This window comes from Sinocyclocheilus grahami, unplaced genomic scaffold (assembly GCF_001515645.1).
Source record: "Sinocyclocheilus grahami isolate Dianchi unplaced genomic scaffold, SAMN03320097.WGS_v1.1 scaffold522.1, whole genome shotgun sequence".
Taxonomy (NCBI): Eukaryota; Metazoa; Chordata; class Actinopteri; order Cypriniformes; family Cyprinidae; genus Sinocyclocheilus; species Sinocyclocheilus grahami.
This window is the reverse complement of record NW_015505701.1, coordinates 639907-660814: the sequence shown is the minus strand read 5'-3', so window position 1 is coordinate 660814 and position 20908 is coordinate 639907. Positions and strand designations below refer to the sequence as shown.

General features: G+C 36.4%; 1 protein-coding gene across 2 annotated transcripts in view; it reads right to left on the bottom strand.

The window, feature by feature from the left end:
- LOC107555009 (metabotropic glutamate receptor 7-like) overlaps positions 1-20908 on the bottom strand; it is a 256667-nt gene that overhangs the window by 19592 nt on the left and 216167 nt on the right. For both annotated transcript variants that reach the window (XM_016237693.1, XM_016237695.1), the window contains one exon: positions 237-483. In XM_016237693.1, the coding sequence (XP_016093179.1) occupies positions 237-483 (247 nt within the window). The remainder of the gene's footprint in view (positions 1-236; positions 484-20908) is intronic.

The following is a 20908-nucleotide window of genomic DNA, read 5'->3' as shown; positions in this document are numbered from 1 at the left end:
ATTGTGAAAAGTCACATTATTTTATTTTGATAACTTGCATTCGCTCATGTGATCAAAAAAATAAAAAAATAAAATCGTACATTCTTTTTATGAATGTAACGACAAATTTCCTAACCACATCAGTCTCAGTGTTCACCAGATTTACTATAAAGGCATCTGAATTCATCATGAGCAAATGTACTGTATCATCTTCCCCAACGTCCACAATTATCTCTGAATAAAAAGTGGTTACTTACTGTTGGGATCCACATTTTCGCACAGTTCGGTTTTGGCCTCGCCGTTCGGCCGGTCGCTGGGTTTGTGCGACAGACGTGAGGACATGGTGGCCGCTGTCGCCACGGCCTTGAAGCTGCGCTTGCGTTTCTGCACGTTGAGCTCTGGGTGGAAGATGATGACATAGACCTTGGGCATGTAGAGCATTCCCAGAGCAACGGACGCGCACAGATTCATGGAGATGGTCAGCGTGGTGGTCTGGATGTAGAGCTTTGGGGTGGAAAAGAAGGAAAACTTTTATTATGGCAAGGGAATTCTCGAAAGAGGCGTAATAAATGAAAAACTGTTTCACAAAGACATGAAAAAGAGATAGAAAAGTATATTTTGATTCACAAGCTTGCGATTCGATTCAGTTTCGATCTTGATTCAGTTTGATTCTATAACAATTTATTTCGATATACAGGCAATCACGTACAGGTTTTTCTCTCAGCTAATGCTGAGAAAAACTCCAGTTTGTTGAAATATAAACATACAGTAACTTGTTTTCATGACAGATTTATTCAAACAAGAAACAGGTTAAAATATTAAATATAATGCAAACAGTTAAAATACAGTATAATGAATGTGTAATATAGTGCACATATTCAGGAAACTTATGTTTCTAGAGTTAATTTTTCTAGCCAACTATCGAGTTTATGGCCACTGAATGGCTTTTCTGAGGTAAATGTGTCTTTCCACGGTTGAAACGCTGATTGATTGATTAATTACATGAGATAATTTAAGGTAAGTTGTACTTTTTCATACCTTCTGATGTTCATTCATACATATAACTAATAAGAGGAAGAGATGATTGGTTAATGTGTAGTTTAAATTGGTCTGTCTTGCCACATAAAACGGCGCCAAAATGGCATTTTGTTTGAATTTCTCAATAAAATGTGACCAAATTTGAAAGCGGAGACTTTGTTTAATAAGAAAAGTAACGAAGCACAAAGCTTCTTGCGATTTATTGGATGTTTCGTTAGGTTTTGTTCATGCATCCACTGTAAACATTGATCGATTCTTCCCATTATTGGGTGTTTTAATAGCTAATATATTACACATTAATAATGTAATATTATATATGGTACCTCATTGTGTATTTATGTAAACAAACTAGTGAATTGAACTAGTTCATTGAGTTGTCCGAAGGAACCATTTCAAAGAAATGAATCAGATTTGCCTGTTTGAGGTTATGAATAATGTCATAAATAATGTTCAGTTTCTTGCACAGACCGAACGTTTCGCTTTATAAGACCTCAATATATCGTCAGAAGCCGCGGGTGTTAATTCTGTGCTCCTTTAAAGTTTTTTTTTTTTTTCTTCTTCTCAAAAACGGGGCAGTTGCTGACTTGCATTTTATGAATCACCAAGGAACACGATTTCAGATAAAACTCTTCTTTACTGTTCTACTGAAGAAAAAAAGTCACCTACATTTTGGATGGCCTGAAGGTGAGTGAATTAACAGCACTTTTTATTTATCCCTGCTCTATTCCTTTTAGAATCGATGTCGGTTTATTAAAATGAGAATCGGTTCAAATCGAGAAATTGTTTGGTAGTTCATGAATTATGTAGTCCATTAGATCTTTCTGCGAACTCCAGGATGGGATTCAAGACAAAATAAAGAATAAAATCAAATCCGAACAGGTCATTTCCAAAGGCACTCAGTGTTGACGTCCTGGTGGGAGAATTCAAAGCCAAATGGATGATGATAATCATCCTTAAAAACTCGAGCTTCTTTCATTGCCTGAGATTACAGCTCTTGCATGGATGTACTTTTCTTGTATGAAAAAAAGAGCTTGTCAAAGTATCATAATGAAGGCTTTCATGCCATGGCCATATCACATTAGTACTACGGCAAAGATTCATTTCATGTGGCTGTTAACGGCACTCTGGCAAGTATGTAATTATCGATATCCTCAATGTGTTTAATATTTAATGTACTGCTAGTTCAAAGCCTGTTAGGAAGGTCACGGGTGTGTTTCGATGAAGGTGACGGCCCCCATTCATGAAACGCCAGTGGAATGAATTGTGAAAATCATTCAAAAAAACACAAATTGTCAATTAAATGACACCCAATGTTTCTGCTGCATGTAGAAACAGATCGACCTGCCAATAAAACAACTAGTCCAGTAAAACTTAGGGTCTGGACCAATTTGTAGCTTATGCAGGCCGAGAACTGCCTCCTCAGACAGCAAGGGTTTTCTTCAAATACATAAAAAAACGTTTATAATTTTAAAAGGTAGCATTTATGTAACCTGAGTATGCACAAATCAATTTTCATACTTTTTGCATAATTTCACAAAATTGCAGATATACTAGAAATGGTGCAGTATTAAATAAAAAAAAAAGTTTATAAGGTGCAAAACTGTTATGAAATGACTGAATTTTAAATAAACAAATAAATAGAACATTTTTACATGAGCAAATGGACAAGATGGCAACTAGACTGAAAATGACAAATTAACTTGTGAAAAACGTTATAAGGTGAAGAACAATTATAGGGTGAAAAAAATGTAAGGTGAAAAAAATGAATGCATTTTAAATAGAGTTTTTACAGTGTTTGCAAAAGCTGCAAAACTGTTCATGAAATGACTTCTAAATTAAACAAACAAATGAAATATTTATAAGTTTTACTTAACCCTTTAGGCGCCAGGGTTTTTTGGAAAAAGGCTGGATTTTGATGAAATTACAGCTAGACTAGAAATGACATTAACTTCAAAACAAACAAAGCTATAAGGTGCAAATGAATAAATAAACTAATTTTTGCATAATTTGACAAAATGACAAGACTGTAAATGACATACATTAACTTTATAAGGTTCACTTATAAAACTGTTCATGAAATGACTTTTAAATACATTTATTTTAAATAAGTAGATAGATAGATAGATAGATAGTTTTTACAAAACAAAAAAAAAACATAAAAAGATGTTTTCCAAGGACAGTTAATGCAACTTCACTTAACAAAAGAAAAAACAATACATAAAAATCCACCCTTGGGACATAAAAGTTCTCTAAGCTGAAGAAACACCCTTTAATCGACATCAACAAGGCTCTCAAATCACACAACCTTAAAAAAAAATGTGTGAAAACCTCCAGGGCTGTCAAATTAATTTGCCCGTCCAAAGTTCAGATGCAGTGAACTGACACATGAGCTGTCGTGCGACAAAGATCGACACCTGATTGGCCGGTGAGACGTGTGATACTGACAGAAATCCAGCATGCTTGACTTGATAGATGCTATATTCACCTTCTACACTCTGTCAAAACCAGGTGTGATGTGTAATAAAAGCAACCTCTGTTGAATTTATTCAAGCTCGTCTTAATCAGCCGCAGTAAGCAACACTACATAACGAAATACCATAACGAAAGCTTAGTGTCTCGTTGCGTAGCCTGCTGCACCTTCATTATGCATTTTGACCTTTTAGGCAACTTAAAATAACAGTTAGTGATTCAAGGATTCAAGTACGGCTGGAACCAAATGTGACGTGAAAAGAAAATATCAACAAGGACAGTGTGATCATAAACAACAGCATCAGGTTTCTTACTTACATAAATAATATTATAAATAATCACATATTAAATTGGTTTTGTGATGCACACAGCAAATCAACTTGTGTAACACACACACACACACACACACACACACACTCTCCTTTAGCTGCTGCTCAGCGTTAATTACCGAGCGTTCAGTCTTAACACCGGCTATAATCTGAGATGTTTGGATGTGAGGGATGATATGATGAAAAGGGAGAGTTTTATGGATGTGATTTGGGCTAATAATGGATCAGTCAGAACTGGAGCAGCTCAGAAATGAACAGCTCAATAAATGAGGAGCACCGATTCTGCAAAGAGCAGTTTATAAAACATCACAGAGAGACTGAAAATCGAACAAACCCAGCAGATCTGGGCTGTATGATGATATATACTATGAAACCATAAAAATGTGTCGACCGGTACAGATTTATACGATTATAGGTGCAAGAACTTGTTACAAGGGGAGCCGTAGTTCTCTGACAAGCTAGGCAATATCGCATTCATAATCGAATGCAATTCATCTGCGATTATGAACGTGATATTGCCTAATTGTCAGTGAACTATGGCTCTGTGCAGTAAATGCCGCTCCATCTGAAAGCAGGTGATGGAGATTTACTACTAATCACGGAACCGGCTTTACTGACAAGATGCGCATGACAATCGCATGCGATTAATTGCACAGCCCTACTCTAAATATAATTATAATCTTAGTAATTATATTCTAATAATATGAATTGACTAAATTACTAATATTGAACTATTCAATTACGTGTTTTCAATTAAAATGTAATAAAAAAAATCAGAGTCAGAATAAATGTAATCACACACACACACACACACACTTATATATAATGGATTCTGACTAGATTGTAATTACATTTATACATAATTAATTCTTTAAAAATCCTACAATGTGATTTTCTGGATTTTTTTTTCTCATTTTGTCTCTCATAGTTAAGGTATACCTATGATGAAAATTACAGGCCTCTCTCATCTTTTTAAGTGGGAGAACTTGCACAATTGGTGGCTGACTAAATACTTTTTTGCCCCACTGTATATTTAATAATTTTATGTATACTACTTAAATATTATATAAAAATGTATACATAGTATTCCTGCACATAAAATATTCCTATAAAATATTCTGTATATAAATAATTCCTGATGAAGGTCATGCAACCGAAATGTAGTCAATAAATATTTTGATATTTTTTGCATAGATAGTGTGCAGGATTTTTTTTTTGCTTTTTAGTTTTTTGACTTGGTTGGTCTTTGCCTCCAACGCACCTATCTATTGCCGTCAGGTGTGCAGAGTTTAATTGTTAATTGTACATAAAATATAAAATTATACATAAAATGATTAAATATATGTAAAATTTAAATTTAATTACAATTTAGTCAGAATCCATATATATGATTTTATGTATAATACTTATATTACATAAAAACTAAATTATACATAGTATTTTTTGCATTAAACTATCTATCTATATATATATATATATATATATATATCTCACTACATTTATTATGTTTATTATGGATATGAAAAGTGTTTGTTAAAAGAATTTACCAAACTGTCACACAATGTCCCAATGCCCAAATTCCATATCACAATCTTGCAATGTCACAATCTGATGATATTTGACATTGAACACCTTTTTATAGCTTAAACAAACCTGGTCCCACCCTAAAACACATCCCTCATACTAAAACCAGTTCCCAAAGTCTCAAATCACCTAAACACATCACCTATGACAACCTCATTAACACCCGTGACAGACAAATCCACAATCCACCAACTTATGACAACAAGCAATTTAAAAAGATAAAAATTCAATTGGCGCACCGGCTCCTGTCATGAGCATATGCTAATCCTGGCACTCTATCAGCTAGATTTCCAGTCTTCATTTATTTATTCCTGCAGTCTGTTTCTTTCTGCTGTTTCTTCCACCGTCAAACAAGGACACAAAGATCTGGGATACTGGAATAGGCACTAAAGATGCTTTTCAGCCTCGAGTCTCTACACTCAACCCAAGGCTGAACCCTCTTCTAAGCAACATCTTTGCCTTAAAACCGCTTTTGAAAACCAATCCTCAGAACGACAGTTTTTGATGTCTTCAGAGAGTCACGCCTATAGCAGAAGCAAAACATCCTACGTGTGCCACATGAGAGGCTTCCCGAGCTCCACACAAGTATCAGGCGGCTTCAGATAGGAAGAGACTTATTATATAAAGAGACATACATGTAGTGACAGAGGAAGTCGACTCAAACTGCGCTGTGATGTCGTTTACCATCACGCTGGATGAAGGTGACACATTCGGTACTACTGAGACGTGCATTTGGGAGACGTACAGTAGGCAGAAAGGCAGCATTTTCACATTTTCTCTCTCTCTAATGCGCAAAAGGACAAAGCATTTTTTGGTTTTGGTGTCAGTAGGTAATTCAGCTTGAAACCTGTAGGCAGCTACACAACAACACAATGAGCTTCTTTGAACACGTTCTCAAAGACTGAATCATTTTCTTTGCACTCAACTATCCACTGCGGTGACAGCGTCAATGAAAGGAACGTCCCTTTGGATGAATGCGGAAAAAGGAAGCCTTCCGCGGTTGTCACAACAAATGTTTTTTTTTATTATTTTAGCAGCATTTCAGCAGCACTGGATCATGATATGATGTGACATGAGAGTTACAGGCCACGCTACTAACAAAAATATTTTTTGCAAAATGTGAGTGGCATCTGAAGTTAAAAAAAGTTATGGTTTTTAAGGTAACTTTATACCTTAGAATGTGACTTTTTATCTCGCAACTGTCATTATTTCTCAAAATTTCATAATTTCATAATTGTGACTTTACTGTGTAAATGTCTCTTAATTACAACTTTGTTTCTCATAACTGCGACTTTATATCTCAAATTTAATTTATACTTCAAAATTGCAGCTTTGTTTTTAAAATGTTTACCATTATATCTCAAAATGTGACTAAATGTGCAATTCAAACTTTGTTTCTCGTAATTATGACTTTGTATTTCAGTTTGACTTTACAGTATATTTCAACTTTGTGACTTTGTTCGTCATAATTTTACTGTTATTTCTCAAAATGTAACTACATATTTCACAATTCAAACTTTGTTTCTTGTAATTATGACTTTATATCTAAATTTCATGTTATATTTCGAAATTGCAACTTTCTCATATCTTCACCTTTATAAATCAAAATGTGACTGTATGTGCAATTCAAACTTTCTTTCTTATGATTATGCATTTATATCTCAATTTGGCTTTATATTTTGAAATTTTGACTTTGTTTTTCATAATTTCACCGTTATATATCAAAATGTCTCTCGTAATTTCACCGTTATATATCAAAATTTGATATATAACAATTACAATTTTCATAATTTTGTAATTTTCAAAACGTTTTTTCACAGTTTTCCTTTATATCTCACGTGTGACTACGTTTCTTGTAATTTCTACTTTTTCTTGTAATTGGCCCTCTATATCTCTCAATTGTGGCAATTGTTTATTGTAATCACACTTTTGTATCTCCACAATTTGACTTTATATCTCACAATAATTACTTTGTTTCTTGTATCTACAAATTTATATCTTACAATGACACATTATATGTCAATTGCGAATTTATCTTTAATGTGACTGTTTTTCACAATTGCAACTTTGTTTCTCGTAATTGTCTCACAATGTGACTATATCTCGCAACTGCAACTTTTGTGACTTTGTATATCTCATTGTTACTTTATATTTCACAGTTGTGATTTAAAATTTTAAATTCTGCGGAACAAATTAAAGATATAAAAAGTCACAATTACAAGAAACAAAGTTGCTATTGAGACTTTATATCTTGTAATTTTGATTACAATTAAAAAATTTAAACTTTGTTTCTCCTAATTGCTACTTTGCTTCTGGTAACTATTAAAATTTAAAATTAAGACTTTAAAATTGATAAAATTGACCTTTTTGTTTGAAATAAAGTACACCAAAGAATAAGACCAGAATTGTGCATTAAATAAGTAAAGATTCTGTCTGATCTAAACAAAGGTCAGTGGAAACATTGCATTTTTCTAAAAGCCACATGACAACACAAAGCCAATTCAGAGTCATGGATGATGGGTGGATATACAGTAGACGGAATGCATTATATTTCATATTACATTTACGTAGCTTGGAGCATAAAATATCTGTGGACAAGCAGACGAGGGTGTAGCATGCCGTCTGGGATGCTTAACTGACATAACTAATCCTAAAAAGACCTATTGTATACATTGCAAATTAGCTTGCTTGCAATCCAGACTTCCAAACAGACTGAGCGTTGGTAGAATCAAAACATAAAAACTTCCCTTTCTGTATGAGACACATGTATATATATATGATTGTGTGCTTCCAAGCGCATACACATGTATCCTGTAGTATACACTACATGCACACTCTCAATGTAAATGGAGAGACAGCATGCCACATCGCTACAAATCTGAGGCACCTGCGTTCACTGACCTAAATCCACATGGGAAGGCCACAGATGGCATAAATAAAACAGCCCACTGCATTAAGCATGGGTCTCAACACTCCTGCATGCACAGTATCCTAAACTCAGCACTGCATGCATTTTCACTGAAACTGCATATTAATTTCTAAAAAGCACCTGCTTTGTTGTGGTGCAACAGTACACTGTCGAATTCCAAGCCTGCAGTGTTTTCCGAATGAAATGCAGATGTCATTAAATTGAAAGTGTATACATTTTATATTTGTTCTATTCACATTATTCATTATTTTTAAGATAGTAGGAATTATATAGTACACTCTGCAGTGTTACACAGTATTTCATGATGTAATGATGTGAAGGATGTTACAATTATTCAATCACTAATAATTCACACTTGGTAGCTCTGCCCACAAACATATTTTGATTTAATTTATAGCTCACAATTGTGACTTTGTTTGTCGTAATTGTAAATTTGTATCTTACAATCAGATTTTATATCTTGCAACTGGTAATGATTCTCATAACCGCAACTTAATATCTTTCAACATGACTTCAAATCTCACAATTGCGACTATGTTTCTTGTATTTTCAAGTTTTGATGCACTTTATTTCTTTCAGTTGTGACATTGTTTCTTGTAATTGCTAATTTGTTTCTCGTTATTGCAGATGTAGACTTTATATCTTGCAATTCTGACTTTATTTTAATTGAGAATTTTTATGTCTCAATTAGACAAAATTTTGCAATTTGACCCATATCTCATAATTTGTATAACTTGTGGACGCGCATTCACGACAGTATCATGACGCGAGCGTGTGGCGGCGCTGACCCAGATCCGGCGTAATGACGTCATCACGCTCGCGTCATGATACTGTCGTGAACGCACGTCCAAAGTGACACAGTAGAGACGAAAATGTGGAATAAAGTCATTATTTTTGTTTTCTTTGCGCAAAAAAGTATTCTCATAGCTTCGTAACTTTACAGTTGAACCACTGATGTCACACGGACTACTTTGTCGATCATCTTGGTGCTTTTCTGGACTGTGGTAGTTACCTTGCTGTCTATGGGAGGGTCAGAGAGCCCTCATATTTCATCAAAAATATCTTAATTTGTGTTCCGAAGATGAACGAAGGTCTTACGGGTTACAACACGAGGGTGAGTAATTAATGACAGAATTTTCATTTTTGGGTGAACCAACCCTTTAATTTGCTACTATAAAGTGGCTCTCCACTGTGTTCATGTTTTTACCCGCGGACATCTCACCTCATCTCACTCTACAGATGAAATTAACCCAGAGAAGGGTTCCACATGAAAGGTGGTGGAGCCTCAATGCACCCCTCCTAAGACGTAATTGTCATGGACCAATGGTAGTACGAAGGTGTTTTGCAGCCGGAACAAACTTTTGCAGAAAGTTTGCTTTGGCAAGCCATTTCTAACTTCCAAAATTAACACAAAACGAACTCCGTTTTGGCCGGATTTTGTTTGAAAATATACAAAGTATATCAGGGCTTTAAAGGTCCACTGAAGTGCCTTGAAACATGCAGTGTTATGCTATGTGGTGACGTAATTTCAACTGAAACAGGAAGATGGGGTGGGACATATCGAGCAGCCCCGCCCCCTTTTTAAATAGCCAATAGCGTTTTGTTTATATCACAGCTTGGGCCAGAGCCTTAAAGCTCGGTAAAGCCGCATTTGACAGCTTATGACAGCCACAGTCTAATAGATTAGCTCTTTAGATTCAATATGAAACTGTTACTAAAGCAAAACAGTGATTAATGATGCCGAGGATGTGTAGTTTGAAAATTGTGTAATTTATGTTGGTGCAGGGCACCGGTGTTATCTCTTCTACTTGTTAGTGCCGTTTGTCTAGCCGTTTATCCTCCTAATCTGATCCAAATCGCTATAAAAATATAGCATTCTGTGTAGAATTCAAATGGCTCCGATACATTTTGTGGTCTGCGTGACTTGCTCATATGATCCGCTCCGTTATATCGTGTCTCTGGACCGGAGCAGACTGTGCATGCTGCGGCGGTTCGCGTGACACAACACAACGCGACGCTAAACCAGACTTCTTTCGACCCAATGGAAAGCGTATTTACACTGTATAAATTGTTCCTTATTCCCCATATAGTGCACTACGTGCCATTCAGCATACAGAAAATACTAATTCTGTGAACAAGTGTGATCTATTTCAGCCGCAGTTTCAGCAAATATTTATAGTGTAGGGGCGGGACATTTCAGATTCTAGAGAGCATTTGATTGGACAGAAAGTTTGATGAGAAGCTGAATTGAAGGGTGACGTCATCAAAACCGTTGATTCATATTGCCGGAAGTGAGAGACTGTGTAAGTTTTGAATGCTTATATCTTCTAAAAACTAATTTTGTCATCGTTTTGGAGCACACTAGCTTATAGATAACTATAAGACTAACATATTAATATGTTCATTTATATTAACATATAAATTGTGTCTAGTTTCTAGTAACTGTGACTTTGTATCTCCTTATTTGACTTTATATCACACAATTTGACTATATCTTACAACTGCAACTATATTTCTGATTACTTAAACTTTTTCTTGCTATTGGGTCTTTATATCTCACAATTGTGACTTTATATCTCATAACTGTGGCATTATTTTTCATAACTGTGACTTAGCTTATAGTAATTATGACGTTGCATCTCTTAATGTGACTTTATATCTCACAATTCTGGCTTTGTTTCTCAAAAAAAAGCATATTTTTATTTCAAAATTCTGTAGAACAAAGTTCTACAAAGAGAACAAAGAGATAAAAATTGCAATTACAAGAAACTATTGCGACTACGTGTATCTCGCAATTGCAGCTTTGTTTCTTCTAACTGCTACTTTGCTCCAGGTAATTATGACTTTAAAATCTTTGAAACTGATATATTTTTATTTGGAAGAATGTGCATCAAATAATAAAACCAGCATTGCGTATCTCCACTCAAAAAACTGATTTTGATTGACTGATTTTGCTTTCAACTTTCAGTTACTTGCCGCACCTGGTCAAGACACAGATGTCTGTGGGTCTGTTTGCACAAGTTAATTCAGACTTGACAACAATAGGAGTTGGACACCTGCAGGTCTAGCAACCTCTTTGTCCCTTTGTCATTTCCACACCTGCTCTACATGTGCTATTTACATGACTCATCAGCCTAGGTGGCCTACATGCTGACCATGGATACAAGCGGATATGAGCCGACTATTGAGTGTGCATGTCACTCAGTGGTCCTCCTTAAATCAGTGACAAAGTGGAAATTGGTGTAGGTTAATCCCTGTGCCTTTATAATTACGGATGTTCCAGTCAGAAAGAAAATGTAGGCTTGGATTATGCAAATGAATGCATAAAAGAGACATAATGAGATTTATTGCAACATCCTACACCTGCAAGGGGTATGACTGGTGATTATGTTCGGGATCAGTATGCAAGGAAACAAATGCTCACCAGGCTTTTTTTGAAAGCGTATCCGGCGGAGGGAAATGAGAGGCTGTGATTGGCTACCTGATGATTGTTTTGGTTTTGAAATAGTTATGCTAGCTCAAATGTCAGCCTGGTTTAGTCACTATGCATAGAAAGGCTTCAGATGGATTATGGAGCGCATTTCACATGAGACATCTTCTTTACTGCCACTGTGGAATTTTGACAATAATGGATTTTGCTGATACCAATAATTAAGCTGGGGGGAAAACAGATTAATTGGTTGATTTGTTTTAATATCAATATAATTTTTATAATTATAAACTAACTACAGCTAACTAATAAAAAAAGATTGTTAATAATAATAATAATAATATTTATTTATTATAATAACAATTGTTTTTAAAAACGGCCATTAACAATAATATTTGAATGATCATTTAAAATTAACCAATGTTTATAATAATAATAATAACAATAATAATAATTCATGAACCAATGATGATAATTAAACTATTTTAAAAACAAAATAAATAAATACATTTCTAAAAATAATTTATGAAAACAACAACAACCATAATAATAATAATAATAATAATAATAAATAACCCAAAAAAATAAACAATGTTAAAAAGCAAGTAAATAAATAAATAAATACATTTTTAATAAGAATTTATTTATAATCATCATCATCTTCATCTTCTTCTTATCATTATTATATTGGTGAATGATTTGTTAGGATGATTTAAATCAATATATCTGGAGTTTGTCTTATTGACCGAAAGATCCATTAGCAATCAAAGCATTTCCTCTTTCAACCAGTTCAGACATGTAAGAAGATGTGGAAAGAATCAGACATTTGATTGCGCAAAACTACACATTAACTTTCCCTGTGGCAAAGCAAAGAGGACCTCTAATACACCTACACAGCCATAAAACAACTACAAGCTCTAAAAGATGAGCCCAGGGTAATTTCATCCACTCCAGCCTTGAGAGTTGCCGAAGTGGTACATTTCACGGCACGTCAACCCCTTCGGACCAAAGATAAAGTAAAACCCTGGACTTTCTGAAAACACTGAAAGCACCAGACAGCCGCTGAAAGCCAGCTGCGCAATTTCCCTGTACATTTAAGACAAGAGTAGCTCAGACGCAGACTCATAACAGTCATGCATCTAACAGCACATAAAGCTACTCTCATCAAAACTACATTTTTACAGTCTCTTCAGAAAATGTGAGTGTTGCTTGCCGTGTCGATGGTGGTGAGATTGCAATGTGGCTTCAAAGGTTAGGGATCCCACACTTTTTGACCAATAAACTTTCATTACTAATCCACAACTTTTCCAGTTCCAGCTAATAATTTAATTAAAAATACCTGTATTTTCTCATGATATAATATAATATATCATCATATAATAAAATAAAATAAATAAATAAATAATAATCCAGAATACGCCTGTCATCATTCAGCCTGCATGTGGCATTGTCCCGCAAGAGCATTACTGTACCCAAATGTCTCAGTCTCACAAAACTCCATCAGCGATATGTCTAATCTGGGCGCTGGTGTCCCGCATTCACAGTGGCTGATGAAAAACACCCCCAAGGCCTCCTTGAGCTAAAGACTCAGCGTCTGAACCCTGCAGTTGCTGTGTTTCCCTGCACAGTGCCGTGTTTCAGTGGGGCAGGTTGGGGAACTAGGCCACTTCAAGAGGAAAAAAAGAAAGGCCGACACAAAGGAAGCAAGATTAACCTGAAATCTGAGCTCCTCTAGCTTTGCTCGGATCCCCGCTTGATGTTTTCTTGTGAGCGTGCAGCATTTCTGTTTTTCATGAGTGCAGAGTACCTTGCAACTGTGTCACATGATTTTAAAAAGGCACTGCACATTGATGTATAGTCCAGTGCTGGGGAAGCTGCTTTGAAACTAGCTTTACAAACTACAAGCTTACCGCTAGGCAAGCTACCTTTTCAAAACAATTTAAAAGGTAACACAACAAACTACTAACAATTATGATTTTATGTGATTCTTTTTTTATGCCTAATTTACAAGTGACCCGATTCCAATTTTTTTTCCTCCCATGTGGCACAGATCAGATACGACTCACGAACGTGTAAGCAGAAAAAAAAATCACATGAATTCCAATATTCCCAGATCAGTTTCAAGCCTCAGTCACATGTGGAAATAAATCTGATATGAATCGGATACATGCATTTGCGTCTGCCATGTAAGCGAACAGATCACAAATTCCCGTCAATGCGAGCTGTACGTCATTGAAAAAAATAATGGTGGCGAATGATGTCGACTCAGGTGGACACTATTGCCAAGTCTGTCCAATCTACCTTTACACTGTTGCCATGGGTTGTTTCTTTTTAGTTTGCAGGTTAAGTCTATCTCCTCCTCCCGATTTTGATGGAGGAAAACCATGACTTGGCTAGTTTTGGGCTTGTTTTGACTAACAATTGGGCTGTTTTTTTTTTTTTTTTCACAGACCTGGCAACCCTGTTTCTGGGTCAGTACATCTACCTTGGGTGTATAGTGTAAATGCAGATGTTGGATATGGGTCACTTTTAAAATATGATGTAAGCTGGTCATCAAAAATTGGATATAGTCAACAAATCGTAGTTGGACACCAAGACCTGCAGTGTAAATGTAGCCATGACACAGCATTAACTGGAAATGATTTACACTCACTGGCTATTTTATTAGGTGCACCTGTTCAACTGCTCGTTAACGCAAACATCTAATCAGCCAATCAGATGACAGCAATTCTATGCATTTAGGCATGGAGACGTGGTCAAGACAATCTTCTGAAGTTCAAACCGAGCATCAGAATGGGAAAGAAAGGTGATATAAATGACTTTGAACAGGGCATGATAGTTGGTGCCAGACGGGCTGGTCTGAGTATTTCAGAAACTGCTGGGAAACTGCGTTTTCATGCACAACCATCTCCAGGGTTCACAGAGAATGGTCAGAAAAAGAGAAAATATCCAGTGAGCAGCAGTTCTGTGGGCGCAAATGCCTTGTTGATGTCAAGAGGTCAGAGAAGAATGGTCAGACTGGTTCTAGTAGACGGACAGGCAACAGTAACTCAAATAACCACTTGTAACAACAGAGTTATGCAGAAAAGCATATCTGAACACACAACACGTCGAATCTTGAAGCAGATGAGCTACAGCAGCAGAAGATCTCACTGGGTGCCACTCGTGTCAGCTAAGAACAAGAAACTGAGACTACAGTTCGCATGGGGTCACCAAAATTGGACAATAGAAGATTGGAAAAGGGTTGCCTGATCTGATGAGTTTCGATTTCTGCTGCAACATTTGGATGGAAGGGTCAGAATTTGGCGTAAACAACATGAAAGCATGGATCCATCCTGCCTTGTATGAAGTTCAGGCTTGTGCTTGGGTTGTAATGGTTTGGGCGAAATTTTCTTGGCACACTTTGAGCCCATTAGTACCAATTGAGCCTCGTTTAAATGTCACAGCCTACCTGAGTATTGTTGCTGACCACAAAGTAGGTGATCATGTGATGGCTACATCCAGCTGGATAACGTGCCATGTCACAAAGCTCAAATCATCTCAGACTGGTTTCTTGACTGTTTTTTTTTTTTTTTTCACAGACCTGGCAACCCTGTTTCTGGGTCAGTACATCTACCTTGGGTGTATAGTGTAAATGCAGATGTTGGATATGGGTCACTTTTAAAATATGATGTAAGCTGGTCATCAAAAATTGGATATAGTCAACAAATCGTAGTTGGACACCAAGACCTGCAGTGTAAATGTAGCCATGACACAGCATTAACTGGAAATGATTTACACTCACTGGCTATTTTATTAGGTGCACCTGTTCAACTGCTCGTTAACGCAAACATCTAATCAGCCAATCAGATGACAGCAATTCTATGCATTTAGGCATGGAGACGTGGTCAAGACAATCTTCTGAAGTTCAAACCGAGCATCAGAATGGGAAAGAAAGGTGATATAAATGACTTTGAACAGGGCATGATAGTTGGTGCCAGACGGGCTGGTCTGAGTATTTCAGAAACTGCTGGGAAACTGCGTTTTCATGCACAACCATCTCCAGGGTTCACAGAGAATGGTCAGAAAAAGAGAAAATATCCAGTGAGCAGCAGTTCTGTGGGCGCAAATGCCTTGTTGATGTCAAGAGGTCAGAGAAGAATGGTCAGACTGGTTCTAGTAGACGGACAGGCAACAGTAACTCAAATAACCACTTGTAACAACAGAGTTATGCAGAAAAGCATATCTGAACACACAACACGTCGAATCTTGAAGCAGATGAGCTACAGCAGCAGAAGATCTCACTGGGTGCCACTCGTGTCAGCTAAGAACAAGAAACTGAGACTACAGTTCGCATGGGGTCACCAAAATTGGACAATAGAAGATTGGAAAAGGGTTGCCTGATCTGATGAGTTTCGATTTCTGCTGCAACATTTGGATGGAAGGGTCAGAATTTGGCGTAAACAACATGAAAGCATGGATCCATCCTGCCTTGTATGAAGTTCAGGCTTGTGCTTGGGTTGTAATGGTTTGGGCGAAATTTTCTTGGCACACTTTGAGCCCATTAGTACCAATTGAGCCTCGTTTAAATGTCACAGCCTACCTGAGTATTGTTGCTGACCACAAAGTAGGTGATCATGTGATGGCTACATCCAGCTGGATAACGTGCCATGTCACAAAGCTCAAATCATCTCAGACTGGTTTCTTGAACATGACAATGAGTTCTCTATCCTAAAACGGTCTCCACAGCAGTGGCGAGGCTACAGGAGGGCCCAGGTGGGCATGGGCCCACCCACTTTCAGCTGTGGCCCACCCAATGAGAAGTTGGTAATTTTCCAAATGGATGTTAATTTATTAAACGATAATAATAGTAAGCATCTTATTTCACTATAACTTTATATATTTCGTTTAAAAATATTAAACGCGAGTTTTCATGGTCAATTACAGGCAGTTTCTTCATTTTCCCTCTTCCTATAAGTGCATACCATACGCTTGTCAAAATGATGATTCGTCTTTCTCTTAGTCCCACCCACAATGTTAAGTTTGCGACGAAAGGACATAATAGTAAAATATGCGCTTTTGTGGAGTTGAATTTGAAAATAGTGAAACAAATATCGATCAGAATTTTTTTTTAAAGTATATCTTGAATATCCCAATTGAAATAAGTCTTAGAACTGAATTCGAACCGTCTAACTTAGAAATTAAGCCAGAAGCTAGGGTGATGGATTTATAGATCGGAAACCTCTGAACCAAGTATGGAAGCCCGTTTCTGTCAAAATTAGCATTGCTAATTTTAGTTAGTTACTGCTCAACCACTGACATTTGAATTTACAAGTGTATCTAAAGTGTTGTCGCTTCACGAGTTCCCTGGGAATTGCTACTGCTAGCAAAATAGCTTTAGCAGTTGAGCTACAGGAACTACAAGGGTTCAAAACAAATACCTATTCTGTGCATTAATTTGCAAACAAATAAAAAAATTAATAAAATAAAAATAAAAAATAGCTGATAGGAGCTTTCTTCATGTGCTGTACATTCAGGCAGATACTTGTAAAGTCCGGTTTTAACAGCTTCTGCTTTAAACATGCTCGCGAGTGAGGAAGCTAATGGAGGCAATGTGCGGCTAATGAATTTGGGTCACACTCCAGCGGAGACACTCTCTAAGGTCCTCTCTGATTTTTACAGAGTCAAATAGGCCTACCGAGTTCTGTTTTCAAAAACAGAAATAAATGGGAACATGCAGAGGCGTCGTGCTATGAAAAACAGAAATCTTTTTTAGGGCATCACATCAATCTATTCAAAGAACTCTATGATGGTAAGTAAACAATGCAGATTCATTCCAATTGAACTGCTCCGCAATTTCGTGTAATACTTGTCGGTCCACCATCAAACCTTCAGTAAATATCAAACATTCATAAATGCCTATACATCCTACCCCCTTGGTGCTGTTGCCATTGAGTCCCACATATGGAAAAAGCCAGATTGACAAGCATGAACGATCTCTCCTCAACTGCAATGACAGCCCATTGCACCTCCAGAGTTTTGCACCTCTACGGCAAACCCTTAAGAACAGACTCTGCGACATAAACAGTTCACAGGGGTGATAGCGGCGAGCTTTTAGTTGATTTTAGTAAGGGAAAGTGCAAGACTGCCATTACTGCATGCTCAACGAAAAGTGACAGACACAGAGCCCTAAGGGACGCCCCATTAAACTTAGCTGCTCAGCTTCACTGCTTGCCTGAAGACACCAGCACACAAACAAGACAGATTGTTTACATATCATATGTTCCTCGTACAAGACAAGGGTAACAATGCATTTTACGAAATGCAGGGAAAAGGTTTTATCAGCCAGTTTATGACACAAAAGATACATTTCAAGGCCCCTTTCAGGAGAATTCTGTATTAATGGATTTTTTTTTCCCCCTGATAATGAAAATTTGCAGTGCAATTTCATTTCCACCACATCTCAAATGCTAGAAATGACAGTGGTGGAAAGCATATTTTTTTCACATTGTTTTAATTAAAATGACTGACTTTGTATCTCTGTGAGGCAAATTTCATTATAGAATTTATGTAGCCACAAAACACATTTTTGATACATTTGACAACATTTTAGCATGATATAAAATAATGCACATTAAAAATATTGTTTAACAGTGATATTTGTCTTTTTAACATTTGATTTTGTTTTCTTCATACACTACATGACTCTCTTCACTGACACTTTTGTCTCCACGTACACAAACTTTTGAGAAAGCAAAATGAAGGAAAACGTGTTTGATGTAGTCACAATTTTTTATGTAATAATTACAAATACCTAAATTGTATATATATAAAAAAGGAAATAAAAAATAATCTTTATAGCGTCTTTATAAAAGACATTTCAAAAGACAGTTGTAATGTGACCTGCGAACATGAAAGTGAAAAAAAAGATAAACAAACAAACAAATGGGGCATAAAACGGTTTGAAACTGGAGAATGAATGGATGGATGGATGGATGGATGAATGAAAAACAACCAACCACTGGGACATAAGTGTCTGAAATTGAAGAAAACAAACTAACTAACCAAACAACCAACCGATAGATCGGCCAGGGATCGGAATCGGACGACTTTCCTCATGATCGGCCCGGATCGGTGATCGGCCGGTCAGTCTCACTTCTTTCCGATTTCAAGCCGATCCATTTCGTTACCAGTGGCACAGGCAATAACGTCAGCCATGCATTCTCACTCTCATCTCTCCGACGACCCCTTCTCTGTCACACACACGTCTCATTCGCTCCGGTTAAATAGTGCTTGTATTGCGCATTATTTTAGTCATTCCGGCAGGTTTCGCGCTTATACCAAATGCGCTCGCACCACCACTGATCTATATTAGTGGAGCGCACAAGCCGCGCTCAGTCTCAAACAGCTTGTGAGCCACAAATACCAAAATGAGTACTAAAACATTCAAATACATAAATAATTATGTCAAAATGCCCGTTTCGGCGAGTATCCAGTTAAACACAGTCAGTTTTGGAACGTTAAATAGTTGAGAAAATAACGCATGTTGTGTAACAGTATATTGGGTACGTGGATAAACTCTTAAAGGGACCGCAGTCCAATATTCCTGCTGCTGTCTGTCATGTTAATCAAAGAACACAATTTTCTGCTCTTGACTGAATACGTTTTATAACTTTAATGGTAAGCATGAATCTGTATTTAATTTTTGCAATGAAGACTACAGAAATTAAAGTAATCAAATGTAAAATAACACTGATGTGTTATTTTACATTTGATTACTTTAATTTCTGTAGTATTTCTTAACTGAATAAAAACGTACTTAACCGGAAAAACTTAGTTTCATAGCTCTCTTTATTCTATTGCATTTATTTGTGCTGTTGTTTGCACATTTTTTTATTTGTTCTTATTTTATTACTGACTTTTTACTTGTGTTTTTTTTTTTATGAAAATAAAACTTTGCGTTGAAGAAAAGTAGATTTTTGTTTGTATATGCTGTCAATTATAGTTCTTAGAAAGAAAATCGGAATCGGCAAAAATCGGTATCGGCAGATCACACTAACAAAAAATCGCAAATCGGAATCGGCCAAGAAAATTGCAATCGGTGGAACTCTACAAACAAACAAACAAACCAACCAACCACTGGAACACGAAAGTGTCTGAAGCTGAAGAATATAACACGACAAACAAACCAACCATTGGGATATAGAAGTATCTGCAGATTAAGAACATGACATGACAAACAAACAAACAAAAAAAAAACAGGACTTAAAAGTGTCTGAAGTTGAAGTGAATAAATAAACAAATAAACAAATAAATAGTAGGACTTAAGTGTCTGAAGAATATAACAAGAACAAAAACAAATAAATGTCTAAATATAAAAAATAGTATAAAACGTCACAGTAGATGTAGAAACATGAGTATCAAACCTACACCCATACAGGGTGGTCCATAAAAGCAAAAATACATATGTTTTAAGTTATTTGTGTTTTTGGCAACACACTTTGTAAACAACTGAACTTGTTGGCTCATTGCAACTATGATTCAAATGACACTCAACATCTAAATTACTCTAATTATCAAGCGCAATTAAGTGTCTCTGTAGCACTGTTTGAAAGCCGCTGTAGTCTGACAAAAGAGACACTGTTGCATGCCATGCACGCTACATTTTTATACATGTAAATGCAAATATGCCATTTCAGACAACTCTGCTCAAAGCACAAACTTGTGCTGCTGACAACCTCAAGCACAGCTGACACTCGCTGCAAAAACTGTCATTTAAGTGGACATTTAGCCCTTAACGGACTGTTCACAGCATATTCATTACATTCTGTCTCTGGCGGGAGCTACATAACATCCTAAAGTTTTTGTTCTTGTTCCAAAAGTAGGCCCAGATGGGATTTGTTTTTCTTGAGTCATCATATTTCACCCATTCTAATTCATTCTGCTCGCCCCAAGATGGAAACCACAACCTCAGCAATGGTACAACAATGAGTATGTGTTTTTGATACCTTGGTATCCAGTTTACCAGAATGAGAATGATTACTTTCTAATTGCCATTTCTGGATCATTTGAGAAGTGGAGAGGTGTTCAATTCAGTCTCATTATAGTCCAATTATGGTTTTCTAACTAAAATTGGCAATAAAGCAAAACTATTATGTTTACAATCTACAC